The 27,542-nt window shown below is 42.3% G+C and overlaps 1 protein-coding gene across 3 annotated transcripts in view; it reads left to right on the top strand.

The window, feature by feature from the left end:
• The window catches only part of npas1 (neuronal PAS domain protein 1), a 60,317-nt gene that overhangs the window by 7,485 nt on the left and 25,290 nt on the right, over positions 1-27,542 (top strand). For 2 of the 3 annotated variants that reach the window (XM_004543675.5, XM_004543674.5), the window contains exons 1-2: positions 14,753-17,636; positions 27,244-27,411. In XM_004543675.5, the coding sequence (XP_004543732.1) occupies positions 27,317-27,411 (95 nt within the window). In that variant the 5' untranslated portion in view covers positions 14,753-17,636; positions 27,244-27,316. Of the gene's footprint in view, positions 1-14,752; positions 17,637-27,243; positions 27,412-27,542 lie in introns of those variants that run through there. The other variant, XM_076873224.1, reaches the window with a different exon arrangement.

The raw sequence follows: 27,542 nt of genomic DNA, 5'->3' as shown, positions 1-27,542 counted from the left end.
CATGTGGCAGACGGAATAGTCTGTAGTTAGGAAGATAGTGATTTATGTCTACTACTTTTGTTTCAAATTGTGTTTTTTATGTTAAATATGGGGGTTTGTTTCCCCCCCATATTTTTATAAAAAAGTATGCTGTGATGGCTGGACTAGAAAAGTCTTGTATTAAACTTGCTTAATATAACAAATTGAATTTAAATGAAACAACTGCTCTGATTCTCCCTACTTTCAGCTTTGACTTAATTGCTATGTTTATAATTAATTAAAAATGTAACAATTGCATAATTTGGGGACTTTAGGGGAAGTGCAAAATAGCAAGTTAAATACCCATTTAAGACTCATTTTTCAACAACATTTGAATGAACTGGAATAACTTGTCACTCACTAAAACATTCAGAACTTGTAGTAATGCGTCTCTGCACTTGTGCACTGAAGGTTTTGTGTTTGGGACCAAAACTGACTTCTCAACATGTCTCAAAATGATGTTCTATGTGTGACGTGTGCACAGTGAAGATCTCTGCAGAACCATGTAATCGATGTAGAAGCCAGAATGCTTCCATTTAATAGTAATTAATAATTTAATAGTATTTTTTGTTCATCAGTTAAAATCAGATATAGATACAGTCGCTGAATTCAGAATTATTTTACTTAAAATTACCAGGTCCTGGTTTCCATGTTTATCTGATAGCATCAGACAAGTTGCTGCAGATTTGTCAGCTAAACCACTTTGAGATTATTTAAGCTTTGTGACACGGCACATTATCTTTGTGTGAAGCAGCCATCATAAGATGGGTAGACTGTGGTCATAAAGAGATGGACACAGTCAGCAAAAATGCTCAGGTAGGCTGTGGCATTTAAACAATGCTGAGTCAGAACTAAGGGACCCACAGCCAAGAAAATATCCCTCATACCATCCAAATGGCACAACAGAAATCAAAGCTCATTAGACCAGGCAATTTTTATCCAATCATCAGTTGCCCAGTTATGGTAACCCTGTGCAAATCATAGCCTCAGTTTCCTGTTCTTGCCTGACAGGAGTGTTACGGGGTGGGCTCCTCTTCTTCCAGGTTTGACATACTGTGCATTCAGAGATGCTCTTCTGTATCCCTTGATTTTAACGAGTGGTTATTTGAGTTATTCTTTCCAATAAAAGTCCTTTTTGCAAGTAAGATTGCAAACACAAACATGTATAAAGTGTTATGTTTGCAAATTCACAGCTTTTGTTTGCTGTTGAGCAGAATCTTTTAGGCTGGCAGAAGTAAGATGGGCCTCTGTTGGCCAGTGACAACTTGGCAAGGGCTCGAGAGATAAAAAAGAAATATGTCTTTCCCGGTCTTTACACCTTCACAGATACTGTACAAAATCAATCCAGGTATACATCAGTTTAAAGCTTTAGATAAACATTTGATTCCATTTATTTTACTTGCAATAAAACATTTTACAGTAGAGCGACTACAGCTTTGATCTCAAATCTTGATTTTACTGCAAAACCATTCTGTTTGGTTACATACTAAAGACATAAAATAATGCCACAATAGCTGAAGGCCAGAACTCAAATCGCATTAAAATTCTAATTTTAACTACAGAACTTAAACAATGTGATCGTTGCAGACTTACAGACTGCACAGTACATTTGTCCAATTGCTGCCACCATCCAGTAAAGATAAGGTAATAAATGAACACTTTTTCCCTCCAGAGCACTGCACAATATAAAATAAGATTAAATAGGATGTTTTGATTGGGCTGTGCTCTCCATTTTCTGTCCTGTATTCATTTACAGGACGAATGACATTTAATAATTAATGCAAAATTCTGGCTTTAATACATTCAATGAATTATTAAAAATGAATATGATACTATTTAGTGGATTGCTTTTTATTTATCTGCATGCTTGGAGTGGCCAAGAATTATTACAATCACCATGGCAGCAAAAAGGGACTCAGCTTAGCTTTGCACTTGACTGCGACACTGACTTGTATGACAAAGTTTACACATTCGTGACTCAGTGTTGTAGAAAGCTTTTATTAACCCTCACGATAGTTCTATAAATAAATTACCATTTTAATGCAATAATCTAATGATTATTGGAATGAATGTGCACGATGTGTACACGCAGACATGTTTCAGACGTTGATAACAGCAAAGAGACTGAAACTCGTGTGTGAATATAAATCCATTTATTTGCTGTGTTTTATACATTTTCTATTTTACTGGTAGATAAAACTAACTGTCATTTCAGAAAGTCTAACAAGTAATTTCACACATAGAGTTATGGTAAAAAGAAAGTTCACTCTGTCAGTGAAAGTTTTACATATCAGGGTGTAATAGAAAGTCATCCAGTGCTTTTATGGGCTTTAAAAAAAAAAAAAACTCACACGAACAACAACACATGCCATGTTACATCATTATTTATTTAACAAAAACTAAACCAAAATGCAGAAGCTGTGTTAAACATTAGCTTCACCCTATGATCCAGTAGCTTGCTGAACCACCTTTAGCAGTACTAGCTTGCAGTAATTGATCTGTGTGACTTTGTGAAGTCATTTTGGACCACTCTTCTTGAGGTTTGCAGGTTTACACACAACTTTTTTATTACATAACACGGCGACAGGACTGGAAAGTGAGGAGAGGACGAGCAGCAAAAGGGCCTGAGGTCAGAATTGAACCAGTCTGTTTCATTTAGCCTTACAGCAAATAGTTGCCTGCTCAGCCTGTGTGCTAAACCAGCACCCATGCACAGCTCTCTTAAGGTTTCTACTCAGCATTTCAGTAAGGTTGAGGTCTGGACTTTGACTAGGCCAATGCAACACCTCGATTCTTTTCTTTTTCAGCCTTTCTACTGTGAATTTGCTGCTGTGCTTGCGATCACTGTCCTGTTGCATGACATCATTTTGGGCCAAGCTTTAGCTGTCACACAGATGGCCTCATATACTCTGGTATACAGAGGAGTTCATGGTTGACTCAATGACTGCAAGGGACCCAGGTGATCTGGCTGCAAAACAACCCTGCTACTTTACAGTCTTACTTCAGAAGAGGATATACAGAAGAGTATGCTACATTTAAACACTGCTTCTGGCTTCAGTTTTTGGGCAGATAAATAATAACTCAGAGTAATGTGTTATGTGTTATTGATAAGATCTGCTAAAGACCAGATGATTTTAAAAAATATCCTGAAATGTAAAAACTTCGAAATAAGAGGTTCTTTTGGCCATCACTGTAAGTAAATTCAAGTCCACATGCATCATCACACGGTACAATTTTTACATTAGTGCCATTAAAAAGAAACCTGTTAAAGCATTTCCTAATCTCTATGACATACAAAAAAATTACATCCCCTTGAGTTTAGTTTGGGTGGAACAATGGTGAGGTGGTCTGAATCTGGGCAGCATCCTTTCTGTGCGGAGTGCGTGCTCTCAATGGATGCTCCGGCTTTCCTCCACAGTCCAAAGACTTGCGTGTTAGACTGATTGTCAGTCTGGCTGTAGGTATGAATGTGAGCATGAATGCATGTCTGTCTCCCCACGTTAGCCCTGTGACAGATTGGCAGTCTATCCAGGGTGTTCCCCGCCTCTCGCCCTATGACAACTGGGAGTGGCTTCAGCCCTGTCGTAACCCTGAATTGGATAAGTGAAAGAAAATGGATGAATGTTGGGTATACATCCAGAGGATTTGTAGTCCATTTATTTTGTGAGTGTTTTGCCTCATTGCATAGCAAGTTGATATTTCTGCCACCGCTTAAAAAGCAACAAGCCTGTGAATTCTCTGCAGTCTTGCTCCTAAGCTGTGACTCCTCTCCTCTTCAACAGGCGTGTTTTGATTACTTGAGTAGCAACACGAACACGTCACCTTAGTCGTTACAACAAAAACACAATCTGAGTACTTTAACTCATTATAGGAACTTGTTGAACCCACCCAGATCGCGACACAGCACGTTGTTTCAATACTCACTATCGTCCCTCGTGGCTTGATCTGTAGGGCTCTCTAGTTTGTGAACAGCATCATTTCTGTGCGAGATCGGGGCCACGAGGTCCTGAGAAAAGCTAAAGAGAAAAGATGACAAAATAGAAATTAGTAGAGAGAAAGATAAACAGTAAGATGACAGTTTGAGATAGAGTGATAGGAATATACAAGAAGACTGCAGAGAAAATCATCCAGAGTGGAGAAAAACAGTGACAGGCAGTGGCAGAGTGGTGGGAGAAATGTAACAGACAGACTCAGGGTGAGCGAGGGAGAGGGAGACAGGCAGAGACAGACAGAGGGAGAGATAGACGAGCTGCGTGAGGATGCAGAGAGTGTCCCCCTCTCTCGGCTGCTGCCAGAGGCAAACAGACAGCCTCTCTGCTGGTGGAATGCTAATGCAACAAGCTGCTGCTCTCTTGTCTTCCCGCCCTTCTTTACCTTTCTTCTTCTTTAACTCTCCTCTGTGCAGAAAGTTTAGAGCCTATAAGACAAAAGCATAGACTTTGATAATGGAGACCCTGACCGTTTCATATTATTTGCACTTTATGTCGCGCCTGATTTGAGCAACCACGCCGATTCCTATTCTCTCTGGAAAGATTAATTTTTGGGGGCTAGTTAGTCGTACGTGGACGTGAGCGTGTTGAGGAGAATCTTAGATGAGTTGTTTTTTTCATCTCTCGTCGTCTTCTCGCCACCCCTGTGTCATACACTGACATCATGTTTGTCTGCAGCTCAGTAACTATGGCTACTGTGGTGTCACTTTTGTTTGTGTGTGTGTGTGTGGGGGGGGGGGGGGGGTGGGTGGGAGGTCAGCATATCGGTGGGGCAGTCGCAGGTCAGTCTGTCAACCTCTCTCTGTCTGTGTCACTGCTAGCTGACCTTTGACCCCCAGCTCTAAGACTCGGTCCAGCCGGAGAGACACAAAGCAGGTTTTTTTTCTCGCGACGATAAATGTCTCCTGGCATTATCTTCCAGCCACTTTGTTCTTCCATCATTTAAGACGTTCACATTACACAGAGAAATGGCCGCAAGTAAAAGACAGCGGCTATTTGTCCTCCGGAACTCCAGCGCATTTCCCTGCTGCGGCGACGGTCATCAGTTCTCAACTTTCAGGCAGGACATAACCTTGAGTGGAGCAAGTGGGTTGAGCATGCACCCCACCCCCCACCCCTTACTCTACGCCCCGACACGAAAAACCACACTCGCGGTCTGTCCGCCGGTGTGTTTGTCTGTCTGCGTGGAGATGGCAGGTTCTGAGAAATGGTGGCACGCTCTGAAGTGCGATCCATTTAGATAGCAGCGAGGTTTTCTCCCTGTGCACATGCACACACTTAGCTAAACACACGCAAGACACCCAGACACAGACGAGAGCATGCGTGCGCTTCCAAACACACAAAACGACGTGCACATGGGCACAAAGAAACAGAAACAGATCTCCCTGCTCCATACGCGCGCACACACACACACACACACACACACACACACACACACACACACACACACTATATGCAGCAGTCTCTTGACATGCACTTGCTTGGTTGACAAGTCATCTCAGATAAGCTTGAGTGGCAGGTAGGGAGTGTTGACTACCAGTGTGTGTAGAACACTCTGCTCGATATCACAACCTTATGATTATTGTGTAGTATTTATTTCATCAGATTTATATTATTTACTTCTAAAATAACAGGAACTCATTTCTTAACAGATATGGAGGATAGTATTTTTTTTCCCTCATCTCGCGCTTACTGTTCAGTTCATGTGGTATTGGGTTTATTTCTTTTTTTCCCCTCGGTTTCATTTTGGTTGTTAATTTCCCTGCCACCTTTTTCTATCTCAGTTCAAACATATTGCACTGCCTCCGTCATCTAGAGAGAATCTTGTCAGTTTTTTGGCAGCAGATGTATGTTCAAGCTATATTTTGAGGATTCAGGCCTTGTATACCCTCCTGCATTCACTCCTCCTCTCTGCGCTCCTCTCTATCCCCAGGCCTCCCCGTGCTCCATTCCTCTATTTTCTTATCTACTTTCTTCTCCTACTTGCTCCTCTATGTCATTGCCAAATCTCTCCTGTCTGCTCTTCTCTGTCTTCTCCTCTCCCTCTCTCCTAACTCTCTCCATTTCTTTTACGCAGCCTCTTCTCTCTCTATCAGTCTCTCTATTCTGTGACTGCTCTTGCTGGTCCCCCTGTGGCACACCGTGTCGTGTCCCTAATTTATTTATAATTAGTGCTCTTTGTCGGGATGCGCCGGGAATGTTAAAGTACACGCCACCTCGCTCTGGATACAAATGGGCTGATGTTCCTCCATCCTTTCTGCCCGCCCCAGCTGCCCCACCGACACGGCCACTGGGATGGACAGATCTTACATCTCAAAGCCAGACACAGGTTCTTAAAATTATAACGACTCCACAGAGGAGGAAGCTGTGCGCTGCAGGAAAAAAAAAGGGCTATTTTAAAATTGGGCTTTAAAAATGTGTTAGAACATGTCAGTGAAATTCAGTTTGCACTAAATTTTTGTACTCACTTTTAAGAAGTGAGTGCACGTTTCTTAAAATCAACAAAGGAGAGAGGGCTGGCTGCTGCACCGCAATCAAGAAAAATATGACTTGATTGTGCAACATATTTGAAATTCTTATCTGCGCAGATCTTTTTTTCAATTGTTCTGAGATAAAAATGACTTAATAGGAGGGAGAGTTTGCAGGCTGACTGACACCTGCTGAGATACAGATACACATTGTCAGTGCACTCACCTGTGCCGCACCTGAATGCAAAACAGAATAACAAGATTGGACAACATGTAATCTGAAAGTGTAATTTATTAAACATCCTGTTGAATTTTAATGGCCATCACTTGTAAAGTTGACTTGTTTTGGGGATTCGTACCGCAAAACCCCCCCAAAAAAACACACAAAAATGGCCCACAAAAAAAAACACAGTATTTTTTTATCACACCACATTAATGTCAATGCCATCGTCAGACATAACGTACACGACCAGATGTGACGGCGCTGACAGGCTTGCTGTGTGTGTGTGTGTGTGTGTGTGCGCGTGTGTGTGATCAGCCAGGAAGAGCTTTTGTCCTTGGGCTGAGAGGGCACCTGGCTCCTCTTCCTGTCCTTGTGATCTCTCTGTTCCTTCTCTCTCGTGCCGCTCTATCCTTTCTCTATCTGTCTCTTTCTCTCTTCCCCCAGCTCGGATCCCTTCATCCCCCCATCTCGCTCACTCCCTCTCCTCTGCCCAAGGCGATGCCGTCCTGCAGGCTTTGATCAGGGGGCCAGGGAGGAGAGAGGAAGTGGGTCAGAAAGTTGTGCTGGAGACTGCAGGAGAACAAGGCTGGAATATCGAGTAGGTGAGGCTGGGAGTGGGAGAGAGGGAGAGATGGGGTAATCTAGTGAGAAAGTGATAGAGCGTGAGAGGGTGAGATAGTTGGGGGGGGGGGGGGGAATAGAGGGAGAGTGCTGGTAAAGAGGAAGGGAGGAGGGGTGAAATGGGGCAACCGTGAGAGGTAGAGGGAGGAGTGGGGGCTGCCTGAACTAAACGAGTAGAAGCAGATAAAAAGAAAATGAAGAAAGCAACAGGAGGAGATAGAGGAGAAGGACGTGGGAAAGAAGAGGTGTCTTCATTTACTGAGAGGAGGAAAAAAAGACAACACATTTGTCTTGAACGTGATGCTCAGCATTTAAACAGCAGGTTGGAGGATAAGGCCCTGTTTTAACTAATCTACACAGTGCAGGACAGATAGTTCAGCCCAGTGTGTCTGCATGTATGCGCAAGCCTATGAATGTGTGTGTGTGTGTGTGTGTGTGTGTGTGTGTGTGTGTGTGTGTGTGTGTGTGTGTGTGTGTGTGTGTGTGTGTGTGTGTGTGTGTGTGTGTGTGTGCGTGAATACAGGCAGTATAGCCCTGACTGTGGCTCTTTGTTTTTTTTCTATAGATCATTAAGATGCAAGCTTTATTAATATTCAGATCAAACCATTAATATTCGCAGAGTGTTTCTGCTCTCCTTGTGTCGTCAGCTCACCTGGGACTGGGGAGGGCAGAGGAGGAAGAATGGAGGCGTGAGGAAGGGGCAGATGGGAAGAGGGGGCAAAAAGAGGAGTTTACAGGGTAAATCAAGGAGGAGAAATACAAGATGATTGTCGAAGAGGAGAAAGGTGAAGCAGCGGTGATGACTGCATGTGACTTAGGAGGGAAGGGAAGCAGAAAGTACAGTGGAGGTGGTGGAGGTCCTGCAAAGGGTTGGGTGTATTGTGATGGACAATCTGGCCGTGCGGGGCTGCGGGGCGGGGTTGGAAGGTTGGGGTGTTTGGAGGCTCTACCACTGGGACCGTGAGGTGAGAGGGGTGAGGGATTTTAGAGGAGAGATTGGAAGCTTTGGGGTTTTGCTTGTGGAGTAATTGGGCCAATGGGAGGCTAACCATAAACACGCACACACACCAGCACTCATATATTTAAAAAACACACACACACGTCAATAGCACTTTGTTACACTTCTATATTTAAGAAAATCACAGCTATTCACAGTCATGCATGTGAATACATATTTTGATTTTATCAAGGCAAATAATAGCTGCAGAGGTACTCACCAATCACGGATCTGTGCAAACCACTTATACACGTATGCATGCAAAACATTAATGCTTTTACTCAGAAAACATAAAGATGTGCACACCTTTTGGGGGCTTCATTTAATTGTTTGAATCAGTCGCAATGTCTTACGCTTGTTTGTGAAATACCGAAGCAGCAAATCATCACAATTAAGATGCAAAAATGGAAGACAGTGGCTTTATTTATGGTTGCGAAACAAACAATTAATTATCGAGTGTTGTCAGTTCGTTTAATCAATTATTGACTAATTCTTTCACCTCTACTCACATTTATGTGAATACGCGCCCTTTATTATCTCTTGTATGCATACATGTACCCCCCTCACGCACACATTAATACACACAGCAGGCACTCCAGTCAGTTACAGATACACTCAGGCATGCACAAAAGCGGACAGCAAATTAAAGTGGTAATTACTTTTAAGCCCAGAAAGGTGAAGGATTGTATGGCAGGGAGCAATGGGTCACTGTTGAATAGAGAATAGCGATGCAGGCAGACAGTGTGAGAGGCAGATATGCAACTCAATGAAATATGGAGGAGCATATTCAACAAAAAGGAGAAATGGCTCCTTAATGGCCACATGCCCTCAAAGAATTATTGTCTGATAGATTTGGAATATTATCTACTCTGTGGCAGTTATCTTCAAACACCCTTTTATGCCTTTTGTGCGCTGCTGTATAGGGAAGGGGAAAAATGCAACCTAATGGTGTCATTTTGGTCTAATAAACACCAGTAAACTGTTGTTTATGTGCTCAATTGTAGGACTTCCACTTTAACAGTTGCTACTTGAATGTCATGAAGAAACTACCTCTTAATTACTTAGAACAAGACTTGGAATGTTATAATTTTGCTTTAACAGTTATGATCAGTAGCAGAAGGTGACTATTATCCAAAAAATCTAAGATTATTTATCTGGTGCATTTTGTTGATTAATCATTAAAGATCACACAATTAGTCATTGTCTGCACATTTAGATACGGTATGTTGAAATTCATTGTTTATATGGTTGGTTTATTTTTGGAAGTTTTCAGCAGAACAGCTTCATTTTCATTCAGCGCACAGACGCAGTGTGTTTTTGCTGCCAGTTTCGCTGTGTTTACTTTCTACGGAAACAGAAAGTAGGGTGTGTTAGGTCAGGGGACACGTTATAAATCTCATCTGTCTTTAACATAAAACCGCCACAGGTTTTCTTCGCATTGTTTGTGACCTAAGCTTAAATAGCAGCCATAAGTTCTCTTTTTGTAAAGTAAAGTAAATAGTCGTCACCTATGATCCCCGAACAGAAGATGTTTTTTTATTTCCCAATAAATTTCAGCTGCATCTCATGTCAGAGTTTTTACACCAAGTCAGATTTTGGGTTAAGAACGAGCGTTTATGCTTTTAGTCTTTTCTGTAGCCTCACTTTCCTTCCTTTCCTGCTTCAAATAAGGAATAAGCAATAAGTAAATGTGAATATAGTGTACTTAATTATAAGTTTACTCCTCCCACTAGTTAAAATAAACAAACTTATTTAGTAGTTAGAGTTACCTTTGCAGGTAAAAAATGTGGCAACAGAAAATATACTCACCAGTCACTTCATTAGGTACACTTGTTCAACTGTTTGTTAACTCAAATGTCTAATCAGCCAATCACATGGCAGGAGCTCAATACAGTCACTGAGTATCAGAATAGGGAAGAATAGTGGCTTTCTGTGACACTTCAGAGCAAAGCGTGTAATAGACACGCCAGTCCATTGTGTCTATTTCACGCTTTGTCTCTCCAAAACGTGAAATGGAAATGCATGCAGAAGTTACAGCAGGAGGAGAGAATATATTTAAAGGGAAGAAGTCTCTAGTGAGCAAGGAAGGTAAGAAGTACATTCCAGAAATGATAAAGCTAGGCAGCTAATATGGATTTACATGTAAATGTGTCAGTAATGTCCGTTTAAGCGCTTTCCCGTGATTATTTTCATATTGGCCTGAAATAAAATATCTCAGCAGCTTACTGCTACATACTGAAACTGGTAAAGTGTCAAATGGACACAGTGGACCAGCGTGCCTATTACACACTGTGTCATGATACTGTGGTTGTTGGGGTCAGATGGGCAGGTCTGAGTATTTCAGAAACTGCTGATATACTGGGACTTTTCCTGCACAACAGTCTCTAAGGTTGATAGGGAACGGTCTGAAAAAGAGAAAATATCCAATGAGCAGCAGTTCTCCAGCTGAAAGTGCCTCGTTGATGTCCAAGATCACAGGACAAAGACCTCTGACATCAATGTGAAGCCAGAATGTTTCAAGCTGAAGGGAAGGCAACAGCAACTTAGATTGCCACTTGTTAAACCGAGCAGGCCTTTGGCATTACATGTTTACAGTCCCGATCAAAAGTTTAAGACCACTTGAAAAATCATATTTTGCACGACTGGATCTTAACGAGATTCCAAATAGAACTTCAACGTGCAGCAAGAAGAAATGAGAGTGAGAAAAAACATTTTTTTGAGCATCCAATTTATTGCAGTTATTTTTCAAATGGTCTAAAACTTTTGATCAGGACATTTTGAAAGAGAGAGATATTGACATTTTGCTTGGTTGGTGCTGCTGTTGTTAGGTTAGTTCTTAGCTGGACTGCAGCATGTGACAGTTAAAAGCTGCACTTTATCTGTTAGCAGTGGCTCATAGTGAAAGCACCCATGCATTTTACTCCTTGTTTATATCCCTCCATCTATTTTCTTAACACGTTAATTTCACCTTCCTCTCTCTCTCTTCCTCACTCTGTTGTTGTGACTGCTGTCCCTCCTTCTGGACTTCTCCACAGTGGGTGCTAGCAGCAGCAGCCGCCTGTAAATGTGAGGCCTGGTTACTGGTTGGTGCTGGTACTACTACAGCTAACACGCCGGTTAATTTGACATGTTTTGCTCTATCTAGTTTTTAGTTTTAGTTTTTTAGCTCCATTTTTTCACCACTTCTTCCACATTAAACTTCCACAAGTTGCATCTGTGCACCTAAGGTATAGGATGTAATGAAAATGAAAGAATGGGCTGCTGTCAGTGTTTGTACGGCCAGTGTGAACTTTGCTATAATAATGGGGGATAGTTTCTTGCTACACTTAGGATCTTTTAGTACCAAAAGTGTTTCATGCAAGTTCCACAACCTTCCTGGTGCTTTATTGCGCACAGCAAAAACAACAGTTTTTCGTGATTTTTAAAAAAGCTTGGTCTTTTAATGCATGTGGTATATTTTTAGCCCCCCTTACAAGATATTTCCTTTATCACTAACCTGTCTGCACTGCTTTCCTGAAAGGGCAGTTTACTGTCACTACATCGAACTTACCACAGCCGATAGCATGTGTAGACAGGCGGAGAAACAAGGTCAGACATGGGTGTGACTGTCTTGTTGACTGCTACAGTCATTACACGCTATACCACTTGCATGTGAAGGCCCACACTTACAGAAACACACTGAGTAAGGATTTTTTCCCCCATTTTTAGTCTTATTTATTCACCTGATTTAATTACATTTCTCATTCAGCAGGCCGTGTTAATTCTCCAGCTGCAGGTTGTGGTTTATCTTATTTCCAGGAGCACCCTGATTTGTGCAGGGAACACCTGTAATGCTGCTCTGCGAGGCAAGCCTCTGGTGCTAAACTCAGCCTGTGAGGGCTCACTGTCACAAACACAGACACACACACACACACACACAGTCAGATATTCCCCTCAACTCTCCTTCAAGGACGCCTGGGGAAGACTTGGAGGACAAAATCACACACTCCCTCTACCAGCATCTCAGACGCGCCGCACTTCTAATGCAGACAGAAAACCTCCTCCAAAGAGACTAGGCACACACAGCTCTCTCCCGCGCAGACACACACTTAATCTTACACACACTCAGAGTTGTAGATACACCAATAGTCTGAAAGGCCTTGCCACCTTTCCATCCATAGGAAAAGCAGGACAGTTTAGTATGTGCCATTTTTCTTTCTTTTACTAATTCTTGCGCTTTCTTGCTCTCAGCTGTTTCAAGATGTTGTGTGTGAGTGTGTGTCTGTGTTTGCATGTGTGTGTGTGAGGTAGAGGGGGCTCTCTGGGACTCTTTGACGACCTCATTCACTCCCTTCTTCCCCCCACCCTGTCCGCGCCACAGTCGACATGCCCAACAATGAGGTTGGGGCGGTGGGGGGAGTCAGACAAAAACCACTGAATGCGTCTTCATTTGCCTGAACTTTTCACACGTCTTTTCCCTTTTGTCGCCGGCCGCCAGTTCACTACTGTGCTGCGAGCCACTCGGCCAGTTTCCGCTGGCGAGACAGCCAACCAAAGCAGCACTTTTCCTCCTCCCTCCTCTCTCTCTGTCAAACCCCCCCCCTTTCCACAATGTTAAGCCCATTTTTAGCTTGACATAATCTGAAATGGTACTTAACTGAATTTATGTCTACCTCAGTGCATTAACTTCTGCTATTTCCTCTTTTATGTTGCTGTTTTTTGCAGCGGGTGCAGCGACAGAGGGAGCGGGAGGGAGGGAGAGATTTGAAACTCAGACCACGGAGTAGACAGCCTATCAGTATTCAGTAGAGAAAGTGAGTGATGGAGGGAGAGAGACGGAGGGAGAGGGAGAGGGAGAGAGAGAGAGAAAAAAGAAGGAGGAGGGGGTGATGTATCAATATTCTGAGTAGTGTTTGAGGGCAAGGGGAACGAATAGAGGAGAGGGGACGGGGGAGGAGGGAGGGAGGGAGATTGGTGGGAGAGAGAGTGCTTGAGTGAGTCTCTGAGTGTGATTATTTGTTCAGGTATATGTTTGCATCTTTGATTGAATGTGTTTTTGTCTCTCTCTGTGTGTAGATTTGTTAGTCTTAGCATGCATGGACTATGGACAGTAGCTGTATGTAACTAAGTGCCCTCAGTTGCAATTTTTGGACGTTGTACTTTTTAAAAAAAAGTATTTCTATTCTACGTGTCATCAAAGGTGTTATTTAATTCAGAGTAGAAGGCAGCAGGCTTTTGCTGACTGGCTAAATATTTCAAATCTTTGTGAGAATCTGTTCAAATCAGTTATATGTCTATGGCAGCTGTGATTGGTCAACTCTGGAGAACAGACGAGGACTATACTCATGACAGCCCAGTCCATTAAAAGTGGGGGCTGTAATGCTCAACTTGACCTCTCGATATCCTTGTTTGTTATGTTTGCGTCTTTAAACAATAATGTAAAAACATATTTTAAACAAACTCGTTTAGCTCCGAGCTCTTCATCTGAGTGTCAGGCTTTGCAGAAACCAGTGCTTTTGAACATCATTTCCCTCTTTTGTCTGTGTTGAATTACCAAATTCAAACTCTAAAGATAGTAACACTGCGTCTTGAGCTATACATTTATGTTGAGCCAAAGCCTGATTTGCAACAGTCAGATAACAGCAGGATGTTTCTGTTTGGTAAATAGTACATCCCTGAGAACGTGAGTTAAAAGGGAGTTTTTCCTTCCCAGTGTCGCCAAGTGCTTGCTCAAAAGGAGTTGTTTGATTGTTGGTGTTTTCTATGGATGATTGCAGGCAAGAGATCAAAAATTATAGCGGACATAATTACACATTGTTCTTGTCTGCACCTGTCTCTGTCCACAACCGAGCAAAAGACAAGAAAAGAAGAGGTCTGTGATGTGCTTATGTCTCCTCAGCACGAAAGTAGAAAAAATAGCATTGAAAACCTTTCAGAGAAGTTGAAAGCCCGGGGATTAGATACATTCACCTCTTTATTTGAAATTTTGTCTGTCTTTAGTTTGGAAATCCAACCTTACATCATTATATATATAACAGAAAGTAAGGTTTTAGAAGTATTAGGGTAGAGTATAACTGATACCCTTTTAAAATAGGCCTACTTCCGTCTTCATTTGCCCTTGCACAATGCCTGTAATGATCATGTTTACCTCAAAATTTGACCAAACTTTTGGCATGATTGGCAACCCGTCAAGATGGTTCAATTAGTCCGCCTTTTTTATTTGTTTATTTTAATTTAATCATTCATTTTGCAGACAGGTGATGATTCTTATCCCTACTTTTATTTTTTCATGTCTATTTAAGTGCTATTTATGACACTATGTTTGCACTGAAGCACCGCAGCAATTTCCTAATGTTGTAAACCTGCTCAACATTTGGCAATAAACCCCTTTCTGATTCTGATTTTGTTATTAAATGGGATATGCCAAAAACAAGCAGTCGATAGTCTTGTAGTGAAGTAATATTGGGATAAGCTTCCTAATATAATTCTAATTCAAATCTTGCTTTTTTAAACTTTTTTTTACACTTTAGAGTGAAATTAATAAATGATCATTGGTTCTTTTGTGATTATCACAGCTTTTAGAGTTTAAAAGGGTCCAGAAACTTTTATATTTCTGAAGTTCTGCAAGTAAGAGTGCCTGCAAGAGACATATTTAATGACATCTTACTCTGTGTTAGTAGAGTAAGATGTGATTAAATATGTAGTGTTGCAAAATCAGTTTTACCCCGGTTTGTTTTATTCCTCGAAGCTTCCAGAGACGGCACTGGACTCAGTAGTCATTTCACAAAACCTTTATTCATCTTTATTCATCTTCATTTAAGCGTGCATCTTCTAGAAGGGAAGACGAGGCCGGTGTCCCTCTGCAAAATCTTCACCCCTTTGTTAGTTACAGCCAGCTTTATAGAAGCGACCCCATCATAAACCCCTCATGGTGTGCTGCAAACTCTGTGTGTCTGTGTGTATGCACGAGCACGTGAGTGCCTGTGTGTGCGCGTACGCGTATGCCTATGTGAGTGCACGTGAGTGAATGTATGTGCGTACCTGTGTGTATGTGTGAGTGCACGTGAGTGAGTGTGCGTGTGGATGTGTGAGTGTAACAGTTTAAGCACTGTGTGTGTGTGTGTGTGTGTGTGTGTGTGTGTCTGCGTACGTGACTTCCTGGGGGTCATAAAAGTAACCTCACCCAAGCTACACCAAATTCCTTTAGACCACATACAAAACAGAGTTAACATATTACAAATATTGAGACCACCACTCTGCATCCACTGGGTCGTTGGCCTCTTGTTGTCTTACATTTACAGATCAGGTGGAGAGTCTCCTGCGAACCTACTTCTAAGTTATAACAATTAGGAGTTTTTATTAAAGGTACAAGCATCAGCAACCCCCAACTGTAGCTTCCTGACTCCTTTTATTTATGACACCAGACCCCAGTGTCCATAAATTCCTTTCTCTCTAAACAATTACACACACTCTCAGGCCACAGCTAAACCAAACTGAAACACAGACCAATCCTTCCTTATTACTGTGATCTAAACAAATTTAACACATTACATTCTAATAATTATTTTTTTGTACTCACTGTAGTTTATGCTTTCCAGTATGCTTTCAAGGTAAATACTTTGAACTTAGCAGCTCATTTGTGCATTAGTTTGTGAACTTTATGGAGGTTTACAAAATGTAAGGTCTAAGTCATCATCCCTGAGCCTAACCTTAACCCTATGCTATTACAATATTAATTCTTTGGGTTTTTTTTAATTGTTCTCCAAAGTCTTGTTAATCAGAAAACAAAAAAGTAATCATTCCAACATGCATAAAAACTATTCTTTCCAAAAAACATCCTTTTTTGCTTTTCTCCACAGCAGTGTTATGGTTCTGCTAGTCACTGAAGGTGACTTGCCTAAAATAACCTCAGTTAATCACAGTGTGAAGTAAAGGATATGAGGTTTATGTCTTAAAAGACAAAGCGAAAGTAGATAACATAGTTACAGATGATGAATAGCAGGATCAGGAAAGCGTGTCGTTTCTGTTCGTGTCTTTCTTTTAACAAGTCAAACTTTTAAACACAACTTTGATCTTTCGCTAACCTTAGCCAAGGTAGCTCTTATCTTAAAAAATAGTGATGTCACGCTTGTGGCAGCTTTGATTGATTAGGACCTAAGCTGTTTGTTTTCCGTGATTTTAGAGATGGAAAAAATTGAAAGCTGAACACGTCAAAAGTAAACATCAGAAAAATGTTTAGTTTAGTGTAAAACAGTGAAATATTGGAGAAAATTACTTACAATTTCTGGGGTACTACTTATTGTTCAGCTGAGGATAGTTTATGTGTGTGTGTGTGTGTGTGTGTGTGTTTGTGTATGTACAGGACGGGGAGTCATTGCAATATGTTTGGATGTGATGGAATCTCCCACTTGTTTTAGTCATCCTCTCTCCATCTCTTTCCGTCTCTCTTTCCCTCTTTTACTCTGGCTGCTAATCAGCATTTGAAAGGCAGCTTTGACAGTGAGAAAGAAAGTGAGGGGGGCACATGGAGGTGGGGATAAACGAAAGCATGAGACACAGCGAGTTAGGGGGGGAGAGCCAGCCAGAGAGAGACTGAGGCGAGGGGCTGTACAAGCATGCCTTTTATATTTACTAGTGACTGAGAGAGAGAGAGAGAGAGAGAGGGAGGGAGGGAGAGAAAGGGAGCAGCTGAAGGCAGAGACAACTGGTGTGCACGGCTTTCCCAAGAGGAAATGAAAAGAAAGAAGCTCAGCAAGGAGAATGAATGAGTGAGCGGGAGAGAGGAAGGGTGGGAGGGAGCATGCTGGCTGGAGAGAGAGTGAGTGAGAGAGAGAGAAAGAGATTCTCACACTGGCTGTGTCCTAATCCGAGTCCATCTCAAAGAAGCAGCGGAGCAGAGTGTTAGTGAAGTGAGTCTGAGAGCCGAGGAGAGCTACATCAGCTAGCTCACTCCACTTCGCACAAACACACACAGACACACGTTCTCCCTCTCCTTCTCGCGCTCTCGCTCTCTCCCTCTTTCACAAACACACACACACACTCTCCGTGCAACGGGAGTCCACGATGTGTCCGGCTGCACGGCCACGGCTTTTGTGAAAGTGAGGGGATTGCCGCTGCCCCTGTCCCAGCCCCCTTGGCTCACACACTCAGCGTTTGCCTGCCGTGTTTAAGCTCGAGGTGCTGGTGGAGGTGTGGAGGGAGGGGGCACTGCCAGGGCAAAGCAGGGGCACCAAAAGGGAGGAGGAGGAGAAGAAGAAGACGAAGAAGAGAAGGAGGAAGAAGAAGGAGACAAAGTGGATCAGGTCGACAGCGGTGGATTGAATGTTGGAAATGCCCGTCAGGTGAGTAGATAATGGACCTAACAACTTACAGTCAGAATGAATACACATGCATGACCACACACACACACACACACACACACACACTGATCACATTGTAAAGTTCTGTGACTAGAAGGAATAACTGTGTCTCCTTTTATTTAATAATTTGGTTTAAAATGACTGAATTTTGATCTGTTTGTTTGGTGTTTGCTATGATTTTTAAATGATTTGTACAAGATTAAATTTTATCAAACTTTTATTGTATTTTGTTAAATCTACTTCAAAAGTACTTTTCCACCCCTTTAGATGAAAGATAAGCTTGGTAGCCATGGTGATAACATTTGTAGCCAGTCTCGTTTAGGATGGGCGATAAATGTTTTAGTTGATTTCATTTATATTGCTAAATTAGTCCATCATCAGTGTGGTTGTTATTACAAAGATAGAAAAAGGACACATTGGTAAAACTGACCGTATCCTTTCAACCTTTTTTACTGGAGTCTGTTTGTACTGTGTCAGCTTGTTTAAATCTATTTAGTTAGAGAAAAGAAAAACACAGAAATATGCTTTTTTTTAAAAGTCTAACTTTATAACATTTATTATGAATAATATTAATACACATCAAGCATACCGCTTCCCAACAAACTTCTTCATCAGTTCAGTTAAGCTGGCAGGCATTTTCACTCCAATCTTCATTTTTTCAGATAAGCCGAATAATTACGCATGTTTATGTTTTGTGCTGAGTGCACCTCTTTGCAGATTTCCTGTGCTTGAGTGTGTTTGCGCGCGTGTGTGTGCGTGCCATTTGAGATATGGAGGCACAGAGTGAACGGCTGCCTGCCCGTCTCCACCTGCAGAGGCAGAATTGGTCACAGTTTACTGGCTTGGTAACATTCGCTGCCTTCAGGGTGTTTGCAGCAGGTGGTCCAAATTGGCAGAATGACTGTGACAAACGCACGGTGTTCACTGCTGCTGTAAAGTAAATAACAAACTATCACAGAGTGTTTTCGTTTTGTTTTTTTTTTCTTTTTTCATAATTTTTTTTTCTGTTATTGTGCTCAGAGGCTTGTCACTGGAAGAAAAAGTCAGATTACCAGAATAGAAAAATGCGCATTTATGAGTATGTGCGTCGACGGGCAAGTGCAAAAATGGGATTTGTTTGATTTCCTGCCAGATTCAGTTTGTAAGTCTGCACTCCTCCATATGCGGATATTTGCCTTGAGTGCTTATTTTGTATACTCTCCTTCAGCATCACTCTGAAATCAGTGGCATGTGTTTGTTATAAATTCTGCTCCGTCTCGTACGCCACCTAAAGCATCATTTGCAGCCACACCTGCTGAGATTGCAGGTGCTGCAGATAAAATCCAACCAAATAAGTACGTTCAGTGCAGACTTCCTCACTCGGGTGTCAAAATGTTACCAGCAGTTAGAAAAAAAAAAAGTTACCGTCCACACTGGTGTAATTTTTCAGTTTTTCCCCCCACTTTTAAAAAATCGGCATTAGATGAGTAAAGACTGGATCAGAACACTGACATGAAGCAGGGTCAGGCCGAGTCATTGCATGAGCACGGTACAGTTTATACCCCGACCCACTGAGCCACCAAGCTTCCCCATCCGTTTCACTTCTTGCGTGTGCGGGACGCTTTGGTCCTGACCTACCTTCGGGCCTTTTTTATTAGTCCCAGATGCAGGTTTCTTCTTCGGCTTTTGCATTCAGGGAGCTGCAGTTTATGCCAAAGGGCAACTGTGTGACAGAAGCTGACTCGGATTACTGTGTGAAAGTGGAAATGTTGGTAAGAGCCCTGTTTGAAGACTGCAGAAAAAAGAAACAGGGAAATGTGATAAAGGCTGCTCTGAGATCACCTCTTTTTCAGCTCATCAAAGATCAGGGCTGGCGTGCATTTCTGATGTTTTTCTTTGTTCGCTTTGCATAAACGATGATCACACGAGTGGATAAAATTGCTCATTTCAGAAGCGCAACAGCAGGTAGGCATTTTAGGAATTTATCTTGGTTAGTAGACAGAGGCAGGCAGCCACTTTTTTTGACTCATTGACAAGTTCTCAGGTAGACAGACACCTCGCCTCGCCTCTCCCTTCCTCTTTCTATTCCTCTCTTGATATTTTTGTCTCTCTCTGTTGCTCTCTTCCACACACAGACACACACCAACGTGGTCAGTGTGTGGCGTGTTGACAGACAGCCGCTCACACACTTCCAGCTCCCGTCGTGCGTGCGTGCCAGTGTATGTGTGAAGAGCGTTGACAGACAGTGTGTGGGTCTGTGACAGAGGGTGTCAGCGCAGTGTCAGAGAGATGTGTTTAGTGTCACACTCTGCTGACCTGATCTCCGGTCGGACTGTCCACTCCGGCCCCGCTGTGGCTCCTTACATAACCCCTGCTGTCATTCACACACCAGCCTGAAGGGATCCACCACTCTTTTGTGCGCAAACACTCGCAGACACAGTTATTTAGTGATATGCACACAATGTATGGATGTCCACGTTTGCAGACACTTTCCCTCTAGATGGAATACCAGATCAGGTGTGGGCTTCAGAGCGTAAATCCTCACTCTTTCGTGTCTTTTTCTTTACAATCTCTACTTTATAGTTTAAGTAGAACTTACGCAAAATATATCTGGAAATGTACAAAAAAAAAAAACGCATCTGTGTGGAAATATAGCATGAGCCCGGCGGGTATCCTGGTTCCCCCAAGTGTACTGCCAGACACCTACACATCTTGTTCAACGGTGCTCTGAACTCTGACATTTGCACCATGCTAATTGATGTGTCTATATTAGCATGTGGACTTCTCTGTGCTGGTGTGCAGAGCTAGAGTGTGCTTTCAAGTCCTGGTTTGAGCACACACATTGCTGTTTGTGTGTGTGTGTTGGAGAGATTGAGTGACCCTGTGTGCTGTTCTCTGGCCTGTGGTTATTTGGAGGTCAGTGCTGATGTGGTCTCTGCCTGCGGGAGTGGATTTACCATCTTCAGCCGTATAGAGAGCTGCATCCACTTGGCTGACTCTTCCACAGCGAGAGGGAGAAGTTTCTGCCTTCTCTCTCCCTTTTGGTGTTCGCTCACTATTATCTTAGATTTTGGGAGCGCTTGAAAAAAATAGGAAACGCTGCAATATGTGGGAATGTTATCAGTATTCCCCTTACATGTGAGCACACTGACATTCTTTTTAGAAAAAGTATTTGAAGTCTCACTTTTCACCTCAAGCCTTCCCTAGCATTAATGTTGGAGCATTTAACCCCAGAATAGACTGCATTTATTATTTAACCTTGTGCTCGGGGGTTTCTGTTTGAAGCATATAAATCATAAAGGTCAAAGATGGTTAACTTAATGATGGACGGAACATTTTAACTAACTTACTTAATGCAATTTTTTTACTGCATTTTCCCCTCAGCCATATCCATGTTTTAATGTTTTGTACTCCTGTTAATACTTTGTATTAAATTGGAACTGAAATATTATTCCTGCCATATGCAGACTACTTTTACCAACAGGGAAGCCTAACCCTAGAACTTGTTTTTCTCCTACTGTAGGACTAAAGTATTTGAAACATAACATACTTTCATGCACTATTTGGATTATCTTGTATATGTGGTTGCTTCTATAGCAATATGACTGTAGACCTTCGGACTCAGCAGACGGCGGGTCTTTTTCATTAATTGAATTACTAAGAAAGGGATTGCATTCAGTTCGTATGATGAAAAAATAAATAAATCTGCAGAGCAATCTGCAGGGGATACATCATTTTTGCTGTAAATATGGTTTTCTGTGTAATAGTAGCTTCAGCTTCATATTTGATACAGTGCAGGTGCAGTCAAGCACTCCTTTTGTGTACACTTGGGGCCAAGTCAGACGGTAATTATGACAGGATTGGATTGGATTCTGTGTATCTCCACACCGGTTAGGAGTGGACATCAAAGAGCGCTCACCAAAGCCTTCTGCAATAAAAGAGGAGAAAGACAAAGATATTGATTAGGGTGAACATTAGTAAATCTCTTTCTCTCTCCTTTTTTTTCCATCTTTTTCTTTATTTGTCTATCATTTCACTACTACTCTCCCTCTCTCTCTGACTGTCTGATTTGCCTCTATCTGCCTCTACGTATGCTCTCTCCATCCCCCCATGCCTTCCCCATCCACCCCCTCTCCCTCTCCAATCATTTATTTATTGCTGATCTCTTTATTCTGTATTCGTTCAGTTTAGGGACAGTCCACGCTGTGTACGATGGTGTTTCACTCTCACGAACACACGGTGCCGTTATTATCATTCCTTTACACCCGTTCCAAACACTTTTTCTTCCTCCTCATCAACGCAGAGATACCTGGGGGCGGGCGGGGTCACACTGGTCCAATCTAAGGCCATATTGATTCCATTAGATAATTAATGATCCAGCCAAGGGCCAGGGCGGAGCAAAGGAGAGGTTACAGGAGAGGGATGTGTGGTGAGGATGATGGGAGAGGCAAAATTGGTGGATGGGTGTGTGTGTGTGAGGGAGGGGTAGCTGCAGACGCCAAGGCCCTTGAGAGTTGGAGAGAACCTTGGGTTGGGAATCATCCAGAGTCGTCAAGGTCAATCGGAGCCGGAGCTCCGATACGGAAGCAGAATGCCGAGCGAGTTTGGAATATGGAATGCTGAGCGAGAGAGGAGGGAGAGAGATCTTCATGTCCAGAAGCCGCCGATTGATCAGCAGCTGAAAAATTGTACATTAAAAAGTCTTTTGACTTCCAAATCCTGAGGTCCAACCAGGGCCGTAATGCATGATAAGTAGTTTTCAGCCCTCCAACCAGAATACCAAACTTCATCTCCCCAGACACTCCAGACACTCATTTACAACTACTCAACAACATGAAAGGCAAGATAGAAAACTAGCTGCATCAAATATTCTGTTCATGTTATTTCCAACCGTGTTTTCTACATCTTCCATGATATTGAACGTTCTCGATTTGATCAAATTTTATTCACAGGAATGCTTCATCACTGTTGTGCTGTGTATATACTTTACTTTTACCTTTAGACTTGGATGAATGAAGAACAGAGGAGAGCTGTCAAGAAAGCATTATCAGTTAAATTTTGATTGCACTGAAAACTGAACTGCATATGTCTTAAATGGGCCTTGAATGTTAAAACCTTTTTTTTGTATTTAAGTGGGGGAAGCTTTTATTCAGCTGTGGGCATGAAAACGGAGGAGATCGAGAGGTTGAAAGACAACACCAGGCTTTTTACAGCTTTACAAAAATAACTTGTGAGCACATGGCAGATGAGAGCTGTCATCTTTCAGAATTTTCCATCATTTGTAAATTACAGGAATAGTTGCAAGTTCAACAAAGCTTTTGTAGGTTTACTTGATGTAAATGTGTAAAACTTTCTGCTTGGATTTAGCAGATTTTGTGAATCAGGCTCAGCCCTGATTAGCCTGACCTTCGCAATAGGCCATCGATCAGTATTTGCTCTAAAATGTACTAAAAATAATACAGTTTTTTCACTTATTTTAGGCGAAAGAAAAAAATCTAAAAGTGCAAAAAGTAACATTAAGAGCCTCTGCGTGATGCACTAGGACAGCGGCATCATACACATAATCTGTAAGACTTTCATTGAGGAGAATGAGGTTCTACTCCCATTAAGGAGTCCTTGTTTTATACTTAACTAGTTTTTTTTTTCCTGTAAGTTTTCTTTCAGCTACTGGTTGGTAACAAAAGCCATGGCTAAGACAACAAGACTCCTTGGTTAGATCTAGTTTTGGTTCTACCAGATATTTTTACATCATTTAGCGCATGAAAAAGCGCCTTCTCTATTTTCAGAGTTCCAGGGTGACGAGTCACATCTTTAGATGAGTTGATTACAGTTGTAAAACATGACAAACAAAGAGAGTGAGGCAGAATTTTATTTGCCTTGACATGTAACTGAGAATGCAGTAGCTGTATGAGAACATCGTTTTTAATAGACAGCACGCACAGCGATACAGAAAGCAGCAGAGAGAGCAGGAAAGCAGCAGTAAAGACTCTCACTCTGAGCCGAAATAAAATAATTGCACTTAAGTAAGGTAATTAACACAAATAAAATAGTTTTTCGGTGCACCGCCTGAACAATCTGGGTTACACTCCCACTTTCCCACTGACTCTTGTCTCCTTATAAACACAGGGAGGTCCAAAGGTTTCAAAGGGAGGGTCTCACACACACTAACGTCCTCGCAGCCCAGCTAGGGAGGGAGCCCAGAGTGTGACTTTGATTGTTTGCGAAGGTCACCATTATTCTGCTGTACAGAGCAAACAATTCTTCTAAAATAATTCTTTGCTGTGTTGTTAATGTATACAACCCTTAAAGCAACATTTTACATATTTCTTTGATATTTTTTAATCCCCAAAATTTGTGAAAAATCCTCTGAAACTGTTGTTTTTATTGTAAACTATAAATCACACAGGCTCGGTCCTGCTCTTCCCCTTTTTACATGAGTGCAGTGTGCATGTAGTCTCTAGTGGGCAATGAGAACTCCTCTGCCTCCACATTGGCAGTCTTGGCCAGCCTCTGTATTGGGCCCCAGGGGTTGGGGAGATGAGGCATAAAACAACCATGTCTCTACCTAGGGGAGCTGGTGGCATGGCAGTGGAGCTATTGTCTGTCGGCGTGCTGTTTGACTTAAATGTGTTCATTTGCCTGATGCCCCTGACTCCCCGTGGGGAGGGGCGGCCCGGGGAAAGGAGGGGCACGCTAACGAACCTCTGACAGCTGGAGGCCCTAATTAAACGTCCCTGCTGAAAATAAACAGAGCAGGAGCCAAGCAAGCAGCCAGAGAGAAGCGCACTGCAAACAGCGGCTGTGAGCGCTCGCCGCAGTGCCCTCCTCTTCTGTTGCTGCTGAGGCTGAGCCAAGAGTGCACGGCTCTATAGGGTAGGGGTCTCAAACGCACACACTCAGGCTGGCACACATGCACCACACTTATGAATATGGAGCACTGCAGCAACATTGTGAACACCTGCGGTCACACTTGATACAAGTTGATCTCTACAGCTGTGGGCACAGTATTTTATTTTTTTATTTTTTTTATTTTTGTTACTTCCAGTGCTCTCAGAAGTTACACTTTTCTTTTTCATAAATTTCCCACTGTGCCATGACAGAATAAGTTGACTCGCTTCTCTCGAGTGGGGTTGTTTCACACTCTCCGCCTAGATGACACATCTGACATTCAGAAGCCTGTTGTGCTGCTAGCTAGCTGGAGCATTAGCAGTCAAAGTGGCGGGGTCTATTTGGGTGAGTGCATTAATGGGCCGACCAACCAGCGACAAGGTTATGAGGCTGATTGAATAAATACTGTGGAGGTCCCTGTCCATTACGCCCCTGTGTGTCTGCCCAGATAGAGATGGAGAGATAGTTTGAGACAGAAAGATGAAAGGAGAGATTAGATAAGCACAGATAGGGTCAATTAAGAGATAAACATACAGGTATAGGTTGAAGAGAGGCTTCCGCCTGTGTGCGTGGTGAAAAATTGAGAGTAAATTGCTTCCTGTCTGTGTCTCCTTTTGATCTCTTTGTCCTACTGTACACAGCCCAATTTGGCATGTAGTGCATTTATCCTGGCGAGGTGGAGAAGGTGACAAAGGTGAAGTTGTTAGACAGAGGTGCAATGCCCTCTGCTCGACCCTGTCTTCTCTCCAGCAGACTCTTGGAAAAGACTGTCAATGTTGCAGGCTGGTAACTTTAGTATCTATCTATCTATCTATCTATCTATCTATCTATCTATCTATCTATCTATCTATCTATCTATCTATCTATCTATCTATCTATCTATCTATCTATCTATATATACACACACACACATACACACACACATACTGTAGGTTACCTATGTTGGAGTAAAGCCCGAGGCTACTTAAGGCTAGGAATATTCTGCCAATTCGAATACCCAGGGAAGATGTTGAATCTGGAAAATTAACCAAACTCATTAAATTTGCAGCTTTATTGCTTTCCTGCTGATTTAAATTTACTTAACAGGCAATCAATTTGTAGGCAAATTGTCTGGATTTCACATAAAAGAACTCTGAAGAGCTAGAGCATTTAACATTAGGAGTGCACTAATGTATGAACAGCACCAGTTTATTCTTCCATGTCTTTAATAAATACAGATAAGATTGCCCTTCTCTGCTTCATCTTGGACTGCAGTAACAATCTGCAGGTATAAAAGTTCATAAATTATAGCCACAGTCAGGTGGTCAGTCCCCAGTTTGATCCAGCTTGAAATATTTCAGCTGCAGTTACATGGATTTTGATGTAAAGCATTCATAGTGGAGGATAAAGCGTGCTGATTCTAGCGATCTCCTTACTTTTCCTTTACTGTTACTGCATGCTTTTTGTACATGCATTGCATAATTGTGAACAAAATATTCCCTGCTAGAACTACCTCTTCAGTTCCTTTGGATTACTGACCTCAGAGCATGTTCGAAATAGAAGTTTTACATTTCTGCTTCACTGTTGCGGCCTAAATACAGAGTAAAACTATTAAAGTTGATGACCCACTCTTCCCTTTCAACAACTATTCCGCCTTTGTTGAACTGATTATTGACTCCTCTGCCTTTGAACTCTGTCCAAATGCATTAAATGTTGGCTCTTTTTGCCCAGATTTGCAAAATGATATCTGCCAAACCTGCCGAGCTTCTGCTGACCCCTCTTAGCCAAGGTCAGCATAGCCATGCTCAAACTCGAGACATAATCCATTTTCTTTTGCCCTGGCACAGCTCTACTGACATGATTGTGCTGACCCAGCCAGGCCAAAGAAAGAGGAAGTGAGAGAGTGAGAGGCAGAACGAAAGAGAGAGAGGGCATCTCAGGCCCAAGGGCATGACACTGGGGTGCTCGGGGCCACACCAGCCCTTTAAATGTCAACACAGCACAGAGGGGAGGGAAACTGGTGAGGAGCGGCGCTCTGTTTGAGGACAGGAAAGAATATTGGCAAGTGATTTTTTACTGCAGGAGGGTGTTAGAAGCTGGCACAACGCAGCAAAAGATCTGGGACGGGCGGGGTGTTTTGTCTTCAGACATATTCGGTTTAAACGCGAGTCACACACAGGTTTGAATATTCTCTCTGGGATGAAGGGAGACATTTTGAGATCTGTGATTTTCAGAGTAAGTGTGACTTCAAAGGAGGGTTAGTGTTTTGTCTTATGTCTGTTATCTTGGGAGCAGCCACTGACCTTTATGTAGGGAAGTATACACGGTACCTAATTACTCTGCCTCAATCTCTTTCTTCCCTTCTTTTAAATTAATCACTCTTGCCTTCAGTAAGATATCACAAGATGGGATCAATTTTCACCCAAGCTTTTGGATGCAAATTATAGTCAAAAGTCAAATTAAAAGTGTTGAATGGAAACTGTAAAAAGAGATAAAGTGTCATTGTTTTCTTAAAATTAAAAGCAGGTTTAAGAGTTTTTCTAGTGTTTCTTTAAAAAAAGGGGGATTAAACCATCAATTTTGATGGAAACAACCCAAAAATGCCATGCGTCTTCCTGCCTGTAGTTCCTGATTTATATTGCGGCTTTCATTGGCAGTTCTTGATAGTATCGTTCTTGGCTCTTTTTTCTCACCCCCATTTGTCTCTTTGTCACTTCTCTCCTTTCTTTTTGTGAATCTCCAGGTCTGAGTCCATCACGTCCTCAGCCAATCGAAGCCTTCGTTAACAGCGGCGTGGGCACGTGATTGGAGGAAGGATGGCAACCATGCCATTTGTTAGTGAGGGGAAATGTGTGAGTGTGGAGTGGGATTTCCTGCAAGGACTACTGGCCAAGCCTCCCACCCTGCCCTGGTGAGACATCTCTCACACACACACAAACACATGCACACACACAGGCTGAAACTGTATAAGCCTACGTGCATGCCCATGAATTAATCTCTGCAAGATGGAATACATGCATTAACACCCTTGCACTCACTGAC

Source organism: Maylandia zebra, linkage group LG14 (genome assembly GCF_041146795.1).
Source record: "Maylandia zebra isolate NMK-2024a linkage group LG14, Mzebra_GT3a, whole genome shotgun sequence".
Classification (NCBI taxonomy): Eukaryota; Metazoa; Chordata; class Actinopteri; order Cichliformes; family Cichlidae; genus Maylandia; species Maylandia zebra.
This window is presented reverse-complemented; position numbering and strand designations above follow the sequence as displayed.